Source organism: Oncorhynchus gorbuscha, linkage group LG07 (genome assembly GCF_021184085.1).
Source record: "Oncorhynchus gorbuscha isolate QuinsamMale2020 ecotype Even-year linkage group LG07, OgorEven_v1.0, whole genome shotgun sequence".
Taxonomy (NCBI): Eukaryota; Metazoa; Chordata; class Actinopteri; order Salmoniformes; family Salmonidae; genus Oncorhynchus; species Oncorhynchus gorbuscha.
The window spans coordinates 68,231,067-68,245,072 of record NC_060179.1 but is presented as its reverse complement, the minus strand read 5'-3'; the positions used below and the strand labels follow the sequence as shown (position 1 = coordinate 68,245,072).

Here is a 14,006-nt window from a genome sequence, read left to right as displayed (position 1 = left end):
AAAAGAGTCTTCACAGTCTTCATATTCCCAGCTGGGGAATATACTGGGTTAGGTCTGTCTGTCTGTAACTCTCCTGCAGCACACATGTAGCTCTGACAGGACTCAATCCCTGCTAAACGACTAACCTACAACCCACAACCCACCGCATGCATGCCAATGTTCATTTGTTATTGGCTTCAAATGGTTGGATCTGAGGGGGAGAATGTTTCAAAGGTTGAGTCATGAGGCAGGCCTGCAAGCCAGGTGGATCTCTGGCAGAGTACTCCTCTACAGTGCAGAACTTATGGCACTGATACTGTACAATATGTTTGTCTTGTTTGTAATGTCCTGTGAGGACTGTGGATTGGTAAACAATTTCATGCCATTTCAAAACAGATGAGTTATTGCAAAATCCTCATCTCTACCCCCTAACATCCTTGTTGTGGGTTAAGGGATGACATCATGGTTTTGGCTGGGCAGAGACCCTTTACCCCACCCCCACTAGGTCAAAGAGCTGGATTGTTCTTAGCTGACTGTGCATGCTTTGTGAGGAGGTGAAGGCATGCAAAGCAGGAAGTTAGCTCAATGCTTCCTGAAGATGGCCTGCACTCATCTTTGAATTCACTTGGACAGGAAGTTAGATTGTTACACTGCGTGTGTGATTTGAAAAACTGCTTCGTGTTTTAAACAGATTCTCATACATTAACAGTATGTAACGGCAGATCTCCTCTTCGTCTGAAGAGGAGTAAGGATCGGACCAAGATGCAGCGTGGTAAGTGTTTATGATGATTACTTTAATAAATAAACTGAACACTATGAAATACAAAACAATAAATGTGAACAGGAACGAAACAGGAACGAAACAGTACCGTGTGGCGACAAACACTCACATGGAAGCCTCTTGAAGGCAACACAAGCCTCTTTTCCACTGAGCCAGTTACTCTCATGAGATTTCACAATGTGTATGATTAGCTGTTAAAGGAGAAAAATAATAATTAGAGAGAAAGCTAAAGCGAATCTAACATAATCAGCTCTTTGACTAATCCCTTCTAAGCTTTAGCATTACTTAGTCTAAATACAACATACCGAATAGTATGACTAATATGGTGCTCTCATTCCAGCCATTCAAAATCCTTCCCTCCTCTCTAAGCCAATCAGATCCCAGGCTCCCTCTGTAAGGAAGTGACAGAGATGAACGGGGCGTTCCCTTCCGGCTGTCTCTAATGTGTTTCCCTCCTGTGACCATGGATCCTCCACGTAGCGCCATGACCAGATGATGCAACAGCTGTATAAGTGCCCTGTGCTCTGCCTCCTTATCCCAACATAGGCCAGAGGTACTGATTCAGCCCACCTATCACAGCAAACTGCAACCAAAACTGCAACGAAACACACAGCTGCACAAATGCACCTACACATAGGCAATCTGTGCAAGCACTCCCACATTATTTTCAAGATGTAGAGGCAAGTGTTTCAGCAAAGGGTTAGGCTGTGATGTAAAATGTGGCCTACTGTCAACTTGCACTAAATGAACTAGATTGTTTGCTGTAAAACCTCATAAAGTAAATGGCATATTACAGTACGCTTGTCTGATCTTCTTCTTTGCTTCAGCAGGCAATGGCCCAAAGCTAATGAGAGCCCATTACTTTGATACATGGCTGCATCCAGACAGTCAGAAAGCATAGGGAGGCAAGACAACAGCCCAGGGCAATAATCAACAAAAAGGTCTGTATCACCCAGGATAAGACAGTAGTATTCTGGTCCCAGATGACTGCACTATTATTTACAGCCAGACAGATCGGACCAGGCCCAGCAGACATAGAGGTATACATCTAACCCTACACAAAAGGAGCGGTCAGACACAAGGATTCTTCCTTTAAATGACTTACAGCTAGGCTGCATAGCGCTCCCATCTAAATATCTTACGTTATTGGTATAGGAGTAGTTACTCATCACTAGGAGGCAACATTTGATATAACCACACAATTGATTGATCTTGTGTATCCATTCCTCCAGAAATAGGCTTTCGTCAGGGAAGGCTTGAAGGCGTCATGGCCTCAGACAACATCCCTTGCTAGTATTAGACCTGATTACAATTTTAACAGCTATCGCAGACATTATCTGGTCGGTTGGTGGGAAATTTGACTATGCAATAGGAAAACTTCAAACTTAAGTGCTGGGCATAAATTGAGGGTTCAATGACTTATTCCCAGGGGAGTGTTGCAGTTTGATGCTGACTGTCAAATCTGTATGAAGACAATTTACTTTGACGTTTGCACCAGAATGGCCTACTTTTCCTGTGCACATCAATGAAAAAGATATTGATGTGTCACTCATTTACCTAACCACAATGCGCTATGCTAATTGCTCAAATAGAATAGGCTAGCATTTGTATTGACATAATTTAGTAATCTGCACATTATATGATATCAGTTGGTCTATGGATACATAATAACATTGTTATCTATATTAATTTAATTTGATAATAATTATTTGGTGACAGAATAATTTGGTGATCAAAATAATTATCTTCAAGGACTCAGCACTGAGATGGTTGTCTAGGGGAGATGGTTGTCTAGGTGAGATGGTTATCTGGGCTGACTGCAAAGTTTAACAATAGCTAACAGTCTCCCTCTGTTATTGAACCATATTGCTGGGTGCTATGGGGACAGAAAAACATATAGGGAGAATGGCTACAGACCAACTCTGTTTGACTAAATAAACTCAACGAGCCCATAGCCCTACAAAACATTATCTTGTAAGTGGACGTTGGAAGACCCTTTAAACTCTTGAATAGTTCGTAGTTGGGGTCTCTTGTGTCAAGGTTTGTCATAGTTTTAGTGATGAACCTTGTTTGACATGGTAAACTCCACTGAGGGATGCTTGAAACCAACAGAGCAGACAGATTATGTTGATGGAAAGCCTCTCTACATGTAGTCGTGTGCCTCAGTCTGGGTAGCAGTCTGGGAAACTCTCTTTCTTACTAGGCTTAAAACATACAACGTTAATCTAATCTAAAATAGTGATTTAACTACTGCTCTCTAGTTTAATCACCCACAGTGTGAATTAGGTCATGGTTATTGTAACGACTCAATAGTTAGCTCTTACTAGCAGTTCCTATTCCTAATGTGAACATTAGGCCATTCTGGGTGAAGGTTAAGTGACGAGCATTGTTCTCTGCCCTTGTCAGTCTGACAGACCAAGAACATTCAAGGGGACAAATGCATTTGCCATTCAGACATTGTTCTATTACCTTGGCTGCACATATCCAATAATAAGTACTGATAGCAGAAACTATACAACAAAAATATCAGCATACTGTATTTTGTTGTAAATCATGAATGGCTTTCCTTAATTTGACACAACTGGGGGAAGTTATCTCTGAGGCTTGGTAAATTGGTTTGTTAAAAATGCATAGAGGGGCCTCCTGAGTGGCGCAGCGGTCTAAGGCACTACATCACAGTGCTAGAGGTGTCACTACAGACCTGGGTTTGATCCCAGGCTGTGTCACAGCCGGCCGAGACTGGGAGACCCATTGGCCCAGCGTCATCTGAGTTAGGGGAGGGTTTGGCCGCCAGGAATGTCCTTGTCCCATCACACTCTAGCAACTCCTTGTGGCAGGTGCTGGGCACATGCACGCTGGCCAGTTGTACTGTGTTTCCTCCGACACATTGGTGCGGCTGACTTCCTGGTTAAGCGAGCAGTGTAGCTTGGCAGGATCGTGTTTTGGAGGACGCATGGCTCTCGACCTTCGCCTCTTCCGAGTCCGCACGGGAGTTGCAGCGATGGGACAAGACTGTAATTACCAATTGGGGAGAAAAAAGGGTCAAATATTTTTGGAGGTGCTACAAAAATACCATATGGTCTGGAAATATAGTCAGCACATTTACCACACGAGCAGTTGGTTTGAAAAACAAAACCCTGCAAAAATCTCACATCAAGCCTGATTGTGATCAGTTTGTAAAGCCAAAGTTAAGAAGTACTGCACATAAGGATCTATAGGACCTACATATACATTTACATTTAGCAGACACATTTATCCAGAGCAACTAGGGTGCAACTAGTGTCTTGCTCAAAGGCACCGACATATTTTTCACCTAGTCGGCTCAGGGATTCACACCAGCGACCTTTTGGTTACTGGCCCAACGCTCTCAACCACTAGGTTACTTGCCACCCAATGCTGGCCATATGTTTTTTACTCAGATGGGCTTCACTGTATAGACTGTAGCTGATGCCAGTAGTACTACTGATACTAAAATATCTTACAGTACATGTTTTAGGTACAGCATGGCTTAATTGTTTACATTACAAATAGCCATGAAAACATATATTCAAGTGAATCCCGTTTGGGAAACCATTTGCATTCATTCAACATCAAACAATAGATGCTCATTGTCCTTTTACAATGTCATTTATAGATTTTCATAGAAATCCCTAATTCAACTGTTTAACATAACATACGGCCTCAAGCTATATATTTAAGCAATAAGGCACAAGGGGGTGTGGTATATGGCCAATATACCACAGCTAAGGGCTGTTCTTAGGATACAGCCCTTAGCCTGGATACAGCCCTTAGCCGTGGTATATTGGCCATATACAACAAACCCCCGAGGTGCCTTATTGACTTATAAACTGCTTACCAACGTAATTAGAGAAGTAAAAATAAATGTTTTGTCATACCCGTGGTATGATATACCACGGCTGTCGTCCAATCAGCATTCAGGGCTCGAACCATCCAGTTTATAATAAGCTATATATTATATTAGAATTTTTATTATTACAATTATTATTTTAAGATATATTGATATAGGTCATAGGTGATGTAGCACACATGCAACATTGTCATGCTGGATTTAACCATAACATTCTCTATGGATATGGGGACACTGCACTAATGGTGACCCTACTGGCTTGTGCCAGGCAAGGATACATTTGGACATCAAGAATTTATTTGATCAATAAACACTGAATGCATAGTTACAGTCATGCACCAGTTAGGATTTGTTCCATTCAGGGCAGTAGCAGGGAAAGGAGGCAAAATGTATCCAGACACATAAATAAATGTATGTTTTATTTTAGAAAGGCAGATTATAGAAAACATACAGATTATAGAGCAAGTAAAGCAAATGTCTGGTTTAGTAAATACACTGACCATAGCCTGTGAGGCTGAAACATTGGCTCTACCTCTGGCCTTAATAGTGACATTAGCACTAGCTATGCCATGTTGACTATGACACCACCTCTAATATTATCCAGAGATAACCTTCCTATTTTCACATCACGATAAAAATAGCCATGTCTCTCTCACACAGAAACAGAGACTGGCCCTTGGAAAAATATAATCCATACTGGAAAAGATAATAGGAGTCAATTGAACAAATATAAACTACTGGTCACACCCCAAAACAGATGTGAAGAAGATTAAATGTTGTTTGAGACACATATTCTACATGTTGAAAAAGTTGACACACCAATGTTATTTTATAACATGGGACTGGCTGATGAAATAGATGAAAAGTTGTCTACCTATGGTATGCCAAAAATGATCACTCTCCTTGAAAACAAAACAGGCCATTATTCTTTCAGGCCATTAAACAATAAACCTCTAGTAAAACAGGCCTGGTAGAAGCTTCAGTTCTATATGTGTGTATAATAACAGTATTATAACAACACTGAAAAGGGAACTGGCCTCATGGCAGTCTCTGTATTAGAGTGAAGGAGGCAGGGTCTCATGATGAACAATATACAAAATGCCATTGTAAAGTGAACATATTTCCCAAGCTTCCCAGTGGCTGTTGGGATACAATGGCAGGTCAGGACAACAAAGTCCTCAAACAAACAAAAAAGTTATTATTCAAAGGAAACACCCTGCCTCCATAAACCTGGTTGGTACCAGGAGGTCATTGAGACTAGACAAAAAAAAGAAGCTTAATGAGTGACATTATGACCTTGATAATAAGGTACAGTATACTGTATAATTGATGCAGAACTATATTTGAAGTATCCTAACTACAGCATCATAAAATGTGTCAGTACTTAGGCGTAGGCTAGTTCTGTGTGCTGCCTGTCCAGTCATACAATGACTGTGACATACTTCCCAATAAGCAGCTGCCTACAGCCAGCGGTTACAGTTGGAGGAGTGCTGGCTATCATTATCAGTGGCACAGGTCCAAAACTTGAATTCCTGCAGGAGGAGGAGACAACTAAACCAAAAGAAAACGGTCAATGTAGTACACTGGCCCGCTCTCAAAGAATACCAGTCTGTTTTCACACAGACAAAAGGCTGTTTAATGTACATACATAGGTTTAATGTTCTAGCTATTATAAGCAAAATTGCCTGACTATAAATATGTAATAAAGACTTATGATTGCACTGACCACCGCATGCCTGATTCACATTCGTTTATAACTTTTAATGAGCATAAGGAAAAAGCAGAATATCGAGCTTTTCTGATTAAAAAAAGAGAGCTCTAAGCAAAACACCGCTCTAATTAATTAATGAGAGTTTGACATTAGGTGACATCTTGAGAGATTCGAGCATTAATTACCTCCCTACTGAGAGGCCTCTGCATTCCCAATTAAACCAAACATATCAAATTATTCAGATGTACTGGCAGCACTTTTTAAAATTAAAGTCGTGTGTTGTGAAAAAATCTGCACATTACACAAAGAGAGCGGATGCAAACCAGGCCAGCTGTCTGGCGTCACAACAAAGCCCCCCATCTTCGGGTAGGGGGCACATCTTCGGGAAAGAAAAAACAGCTAAACCAAAACGAAAGGCATAGCTTTTCGCATAAAACCCCCAAACATTACAAATAGAGGAACTAATCGGATGAAAGCCCGTAGCCTCCACTGATTAACGGGGAACAACTGGACATCCTGACCGGTCCAGCGCTGCCTAGCCTGAGCATAGCCTGGTTGGCTAAAGCTAAAGGCGAGCATTAGACTATCAAAATTATATCAACTAAAGAAAATGTAGCAAATAATCAAACGCTACTGTAGCTACAGTACAGCGTTATCTTTATTGCTTCTCGGATACACAGTAGCCGATTACATGGCAAGGAATATTTGCAACAATGTAGCAAGCCCACAAAGGCTGGAGAAGTAGTCATGCATGCAGCATTACAATACACTGCCACTAGCCAAGCCAGTCTCACTACTCTTTCTCTCACTCTATATATCGTTAACCAATAAGCCATCAGACTTTATGGGCTACGGTAATCATTCTGCATTGGCCCATTGTGAATTATGAGATTTATAATTTAGGCCTTACATTCATCTATTATTTCATAATTTACCAATATGCCCTGGAATTAAAACGTTGTAACCTATTTTATCATGGTTCCAAATCTTCTAGTTACATTGACAGAAAGTAAAAACAGAAACTGCATTTATGTATTCATTTGTACAGTTGGTTTACTTGGAAGATTTGGTTGCAATAAAAACATTCACCCCAAGACAATCACACAGCCGTGGAAAACGTTTTATTATCATGCATTTCTCTTACCCTTTCTTTGCTGCTCTTTTCGGCTGGCTGTTGTGGAGGCTTGCTATATCCAATGGAACTGTACGCTGATGTCGGTGCCCAGCCCTGTCCTTATGCGCTTTGGTCTTCCCTCAGTTGCGCTGCAATAACGCTATTCCACTACAAATAGCGGAGAGTTGCCTACATCCTCCACGCCAGCGTCTGCAGTTCCAGCTCGACCCAGTGGGCGTGTTCTTCCAGATTGATTGGCAAATGTGCGGTCGAATGGGGATGGGATAAAATACATGCAACGATTAAAACCAAATATGTACTACAATTTTGTGAAATTCTGCAAATAAATTCGTTTAACATGTATTAGTGTGCATTGTTTTGACCGAATAAAAGCAACTTTAGGTGATTACGAAGGCTGATCTCGCGATCATACCGATCTGATAGGCCTACCAACGCGATCTTGTGGCTACAGTTTTTATTTTCAAATGTGCAATTCAAAAGTTGGACATCGCGTCCAGAATGAAACGACAAGTCCCACAACTCATTGCTTGGTTTACGGAAGTATTTGTAAAGCTGCTCATTTCAACGGTTGCCATCTGAGGTGAAACTAGGCATAGCTACATATACATCTATGTGGTCTCTTTTGTTATGTACATGATAGCAACGTTTTTGGTGTGATATTTTTTTTGAAATGTGAAGCTAGCTAGCTACATCAAGAACACACACACATACGTCCACAGGTTATCCATGAAGCCACCGTTGGATTCTGACGAGGAGGAAGAAGAGTTGGGAGCATATCAAAAGAAACTCAGAGGTAACGACATTAGGCTAGTTAGCTAGCTTAAGATAAAATATTTCAGTTTAGCCAGACAATTATGCACAATAACTAGCTAGCTAGCTGGTATTTTGTTCTGTTTTGTAGTTAACATTAGCCATATACCTACTTCAAGTGTTCCGGACAAGACCTGGCTAAATAATCAAGACAACATCCCCACGTTTGCTCTCTAGTCTGTCTCTTCTCAAAAGAGTGATACGTTGTCATTAGTTATTCAGCCTTACAAATACAGTCATATCTGTTACACAGTAAACCTTTCAACATGATTATTTTGACCCCCAGAGAGAGCAAACCGCAGCATCCAGCAGCTCAGCAGTGCATTGGAAGAGCCCAGCTCAGATGCAGAGGGCATGGAACCAGGCAGGGCTGGAGACACAGACAGCACGACTGGAGAGGACTCGTGGAACCAAAGGCAACAGAGTGAAGCTGGTACTTGAGCCTGTCATCACTTGGGTCTCATAGACCAGGGTTTTCCAAATCCAGTCCTGGAAAGCTACTGGGTGTGAAGGCTTTCATTCCAGCCCTGCAGTAACACACCTGATTTTGACTAATTATAGTCCAGATTGAGGACTCTCATACTCCAGTCTCTGGACTATGGTTAGTTGAATATTTTGGTATATAAGAGACTGGCTGTAGCAGAATCCCCACTAGCTGCTGTCCAGGACTGGAGTTGGAGTAGCTATAAATTGTACGGCAGTTGTGTGATAACAATGTTTCCATTACTGGGCGTTACAGATTAGTTTATATAAAACACAGCCATAATGTTGAAACTAACCTGCTCTTGGTGATACCGTCTTCGTTCTCGATTAGAGGAAAAGGGTTTCTTATAAATGTCTGTGTCCGTTTGCTGTTGCCCCCCACAAAAAAAGGAGAACTCAGAAAGATATTAAATCAATGTATTGTACTGCGCAAGGAGGTTCCTCACCATGTTAGCTGCCACACATCTAGCGTTTCCCAGCATATTTGCAGGATTAGTAATTTCTATGCGGCCGCGTGAAGTAGATGACAGCATGACACAGTACGACCAAAACATCTTCAAAACAACTTGCAAGAGGCATTTCTCACACGATACAAAACATGGTTTTAATATCTCTCTGAGTTCTCTGGTTTATGTAGAGCTACTTGCAAATAAACACTGACATTTACAGTGCATTCGGAAAGTATTCAGACCCTTTGACTTTCCACATTTTGTTACATTACAACTTTATTCTAAAATGGATTCAATTGTATTTTTTCCCTCAATCTACACTCAATACCCCTTAATGACATAATAAAAACAGGTATTTGGAAATTTGTGCAAATTTATTATAATAAAAAAACATAATTTACATAAGTAGTCAGTACTTTGTTGAAGCACCTTTTGGCAGCAAATACAGCATGAAGTCTTCTTGAGTATGATGCTACATGCTTGGCACACCTGTATTTGGGGAGTTTGTCACATTCTTCTCTGCAGATCCTCTCAAGCTCTGTCAGGTTGGATGGGGAGCGTCACTGCACATCTATTTTCAGGTCTCTCCAGAGATGTTCAATCGGGTTCAAGTCTGGGCTCTAGCTGGGCCACTCAAGTACATTCAGAGACTCATCCCGAAGCCACTCCTGTGTTGTCTTGGCTGTCTGCTTAGGGTCATTGTCCTGTTTGAAGATGGACCTTCACCCCAGTGAGAGGTCCTGAGCGCTCTGGAGCAGGTTTTCATCGAGGATCTCTCTGTACTTTTCTCCGTTGATCTTTCCCTCGATCCTGACTAGTCTTCCTGCCGCTGAAAAACATCCCCACAACATGATGCTTCCACCACCATGCTTCACCGTAGGGATGCCGCCAGGTTATGAGATGCTAGGCATTCAGGCCAAAGAGTTCAATCTTGGTTTCATCAGACCAAAGAATCTTGTTTCTCATGGTCTGAGTGTCCTTTAGGAGCCTTTTACTGAGTGTCTTCCGTCTGGCCACTCTACCATAAAGTCCTGATTGGTGGAGAACTGCAGAGATGGTTGTCCTTCTGGAAGGTTCTCCCATCTCCACAGAACAAATTTGGAGCTCTGTCAGTGACCATCAGGTTCTTCGTCACCACCCTGACCAAGGCTTTTCTCCCCCTATTGCTCAGTTTGGCCTGTCGGCCAGCTCTAGGAAGAGTCTTGGTGGTTCTAAATTTCTTCCATTTAAGAATGATGGAGGCCACTGTGTTCTTGGGGACCTGTAATGCTGCAGAAATGTTTTGGTACCCTTCTCCAGATCTGTGTCTCGACACAATCCTGCCTTGGAGCTCCACGGCCAATTCCTTCCACATTGCTTGGTTTTTGCTCTGACATGCACTGTAAACATGTTCTTTTCCAAATCATGTCCAACCGATTGAATTTACCACAAGTGGACTCCAATCAAGTTGTAGAAACATCTCAAGGATGATCAATGGAAACAGGATGCACCTGATTTCATTTTTGAGTCTCATAGCAAAATGTCTGAATACTTATGTAAATAATTAAGCTATGTTTTTATACATTTGCAAAAATGTCTTAACATATTTTCTCTTTGTCATTATGGGTTATTGTGTGTGTAGATTTATTAGAAAAATATATATATTTAATCAATTTTAGAATAAGGCTGTAATGTAACAAAATGTGGAAAAAGTCAAGGGGCCTGAATACTTTCTGAATGCACTGTATATGATGCCTTTTTCTCCAACTTGAGAACAGGTCAGAGTTTTGTATAAGCTAACCTTTAATTCCCTGCAACACACACATTATTCTTAGTCATGTAAAATTGTAATGAAAAAATGTAGCAATGTACACTTGTTATGTAATAATGAAGCAACACAGATGTATATGATGTAATGTTTTATTTCTGTTTGAACCCTAATAATAGCTGCTGCCTTGGCTAAGTGGAAACATAGTTATCACATATCTGGCGTACAATCAGCAGCTAAAGTTGGAGAACCCCGCCATAGAGACACATCTTCATGCATCAGCACTGATTTCCCAAAATAACATGCACACTTCATTATCATCCCAATGGATATTTTTTGCAATCAGTTTTACCTGTGTATTTGCACTGCTACATATGCTAATGGGTTATTTTGCTTTTCAGTCAATCAGCTGCGATCACTCCTGCAAAAGCAGAAAAAAGAGACACTTTCACTCCCTTCTCCTTCAAAGAGAAAATCTTCTCCAAAGGTACTATCCTCAAGACCGTGCATAAGGATCTATGTTAAGATTTAAGACAATTAACACAACACAGATGTCTAGATGTCCTTTCCCTTTATCAGCCTACTTAGTTCAGATCAACTCCACTTCATCAATTCCATCCTATGGCAATAGGATCACCAAAACAACTTTTGGAAATAACTATGTAGTTATTGAGTTCTGACACTGGTGGTGTGGCAGACTACTTTATTTTTTTGCACAATTTGTTTGGGTGCAACGCTTTTGTTGTCCGATTGTAAGTTTGTTGATGACTAACAGAGACCATCCTTCTTTAATCCATTTTATCAAGAGGTGTCAAGATGATGTGAGCTCTAGCATGCCTGCCGTTAAAGACCTGGTGCCCATTCTCCACAACCAGTCAGAGTACATCCAGCATCTGGAGGCTGAGGTCAAGTTCTGCAAGGTTTGTCTGTATGATGACCCCACAGAGTCTTGTTACCAATGACTCATTAAAGTTCTTATTCAATTTGTTCACCAATGGATATTCATTACATGGAATGAATTACAGTGGTAGATGTTCATCTTGCTGGACATTTGTAACCCACAAAAATTCTACCAGCATCTACTGACCTAAGCACAACCGTGTGTATGTCTGTGTATCTGTTGCTTGTGACTGCTCGTTGATGTTGTTGGCAGGAGGAGCTTCTGGGGATGAAACAGAGGATAAGGGTGGTGGTGGTGGAGAATGAGAAACTACATGGCGAGATCAAGTCCAAATTGGTTGACGACACCCTGAAAGACTACACTCTCTTAGATGGCACGGTAATGGGTTTTCACAATGATGGTTCTGGGTTAAAAGTCCATTGTGGAGATAAGTGCAGACACGACAGAAGGACCCAATTTTCATCATTGTATTCTCTCCTAGGTGAATTCCGAGTCGCCCAGAGAAAACAATCCTCAAAGAACAGCTTTCATACCAGCTCATATTGTCTTTCAACAAGCAGAAGAACACAAGTGGAAGAAAGAACTGGTAGGCGTGTATGACTATGGTCACCTAACCTTCCGTACTGAGTACAGCAGCTGACATCATTTCTACGTGTAGATGCATTCTTTTATTACCCTCGCTTTGACATTTGTAAGTGACTAGAGAGTAATGTTGACAGCTAATCTCCTCTCCAACATCACATTATCAACTTGGCCTCAGGAGCAGCTCAAATCCCTCTATCTAGCCCAGACAGAGACACTGGAAGTTCAAGTAAGGTCACTGAAGTAAGTGAACTGTATAACTCTATAGATCAGCATTAATTCACAGAGATCTTGCATATGTGATTAATCAGGGTTGAATTTTTCATCTTCTTGCATCCTGTTTTTCCTGATATTCTGTTGTTTTGATCACCTCCATTCAGCAAGAACCTGGCCAGCAGTCAGAAGGAGTGTGAAGAAGTCAAAGGTCGTCTGAGACATAAGGAAGCAATGGCAGCGGCGGGCAGTGCCAAGCAGTGCGTAGGCGGCCTATGTCTGAAGTGTGCCCAGAATGAGGCCGTGCTGGCAGAGACACACTCCAACATGCACATCCAGGCCATTGAGAGACTCACCAAGTCAGTGATCATGCATTTGTCTCCTTTTGTTCTGATATTTTGTCCTGTATTGATTAGAGTAGTTGGGTTCCTACAAGGTCTCATCCCCCCCACACCATACCAAGGGACATCTTTCCTTTCCAGTATGCCTAAGGCTTTGCCATTGATTACACTATTTATTCCCTAGTTCATTGGTTGGTCAGTGCCTCTGAGCTATGTCAAAGTAAGAATGTTCACATTGAGATGTCATCTCAATCAATCCAGTTGGCATATTCTGACACAAAGCAATCAATTTCCCATCCCCTTTAGCAAGGTTGTCAGTAATTCAGTCTCCATGTCAATCACCAATGACAAATCTGGCTTTGTTTGGGCATGGCATGTCTACAAGTGACTGTGAAAATTAGTATCCTTACACCAAAATTATTATTGATGAACATAGCTTTTATTTGCCCACATTGAAATGAGCATGTGTGTTTATCTGTGTGTGTGTGTCCGTGTCCCACAGAGAGCGTGATGAGCTGATGAGTGTGCTGTGCTCTTTGAGGGCCAGTCAGAGCGAGGCCCAGCAGAGAGAGTGGGCAGCCTACCAGCAGGTCAAACAGGCTGTAGAGATGGCTGAGGAGGCCAACCTGGAGAAGACCAGGGTGAATCAGACAACCACTCACTTGCGGAACATTATTGAGCAGCAGTGACATCTACTGGTCAGGCTGCTCAACTACACACTTTAATGGCTTGGACCCAGGCCCCCAGTGTCTGGAGCGTGAAGTCACAAGCTCTGCTGGTTGGCTACCTGCATAGCAACATACTGGTGCCAAAAGCCCTGGTCTACCCTAGAAAGCCTATGTAAATGACAAATTATAACAAAATAGAATAGTTGATGGCTGTTTTAGATTCTAAAATGTGTTTATTATGATCAAGTTTGATCCCCACAGTGAATTATTTTAAAGTTGGCTACAAATCAAGATATTTAATGAAATAGTGATCTATTTTGACTACTACATTTGTCGTC

At 41.6% G+C, this 14,006-nt stretch overlaps 2 protein-coding genes across 12 annotated transcripts in view; one reads left to right on the top strand and one right to left on the bottom strand.

Annotated features, from left to right (window-relative positions):
* Positions 1–7,664, bottom strand: part of cep170aa (centrosomal protein 170Aa) — a 74,696-nt gene extending 67,032 nt beyond the window's left edge. For 7 of the 9 annotated variants that reach the window (XM_046357312.1, XM_046357316.1, XM_046357318.1 and 4 more), the window contains exon 1: positions 7,484–7,663. The gene's annotated coding sequence lies outside the window, so the exon portion shown is untranslated. Of the gene's footprint in view, positions 1–7,483 lie in introns of all 9 variants that reach the window. The other 2 variants (XM_046357315.1, XM_046357321.1) reach the window with 2 other exon arrangements.
* sdccag8 (SHH signaling and ciliogenesis regulator sdccag8) overlaps positions 1,625–14,006 on the top strand; it is a 76,792-nt gene continuing 64,410 nt past the window's right edge. The window contains exons 1-10 of one of the 3 annotated variants that reach the window (XM_046357327.1): positions 1,625–1,701; positions 8,194–8,267; positions 8,571–8,717; positions 11,365–11,450; positions 11,770–11,883; positions 12,117–12,242; positions 12,346–12,450; positions 12,625–12,689; positions 12,827–13,018; positions 13,503–13,641. In XM_046357327.1, coding sequence (XP_046213283.1) covers positions 8,201–8,267; positions 8,571–8,717; positions 11,365–11,450; positions 11,770–11,883; positions 12,117–12,242; positions 12,346–12,450; positions 12,625–12,689; positions 12,827–13,018; positions 13,503–13,641 — 1,041 coding nt within the window. In that variant the 5' untranslated portion in view covers positions 1,625–1,701; positions 8,194–8,200. Of the gene's footprint in view, positions 1,702–7,532; positions 8,268–8,570; positions 8,718–11,364; positions 11,451–11,769; positions 11,884–12,116; positions 12,243–12,345; positions 12,451–12,624; positions 12,690–12,826; positions 13,019–13,502; positions 13,642–14,006 lie in introns of those variants that run through there. The other 2 variants (XM_046357325.1, XM_046357326.1) reach the window with 2 other exon arrangements.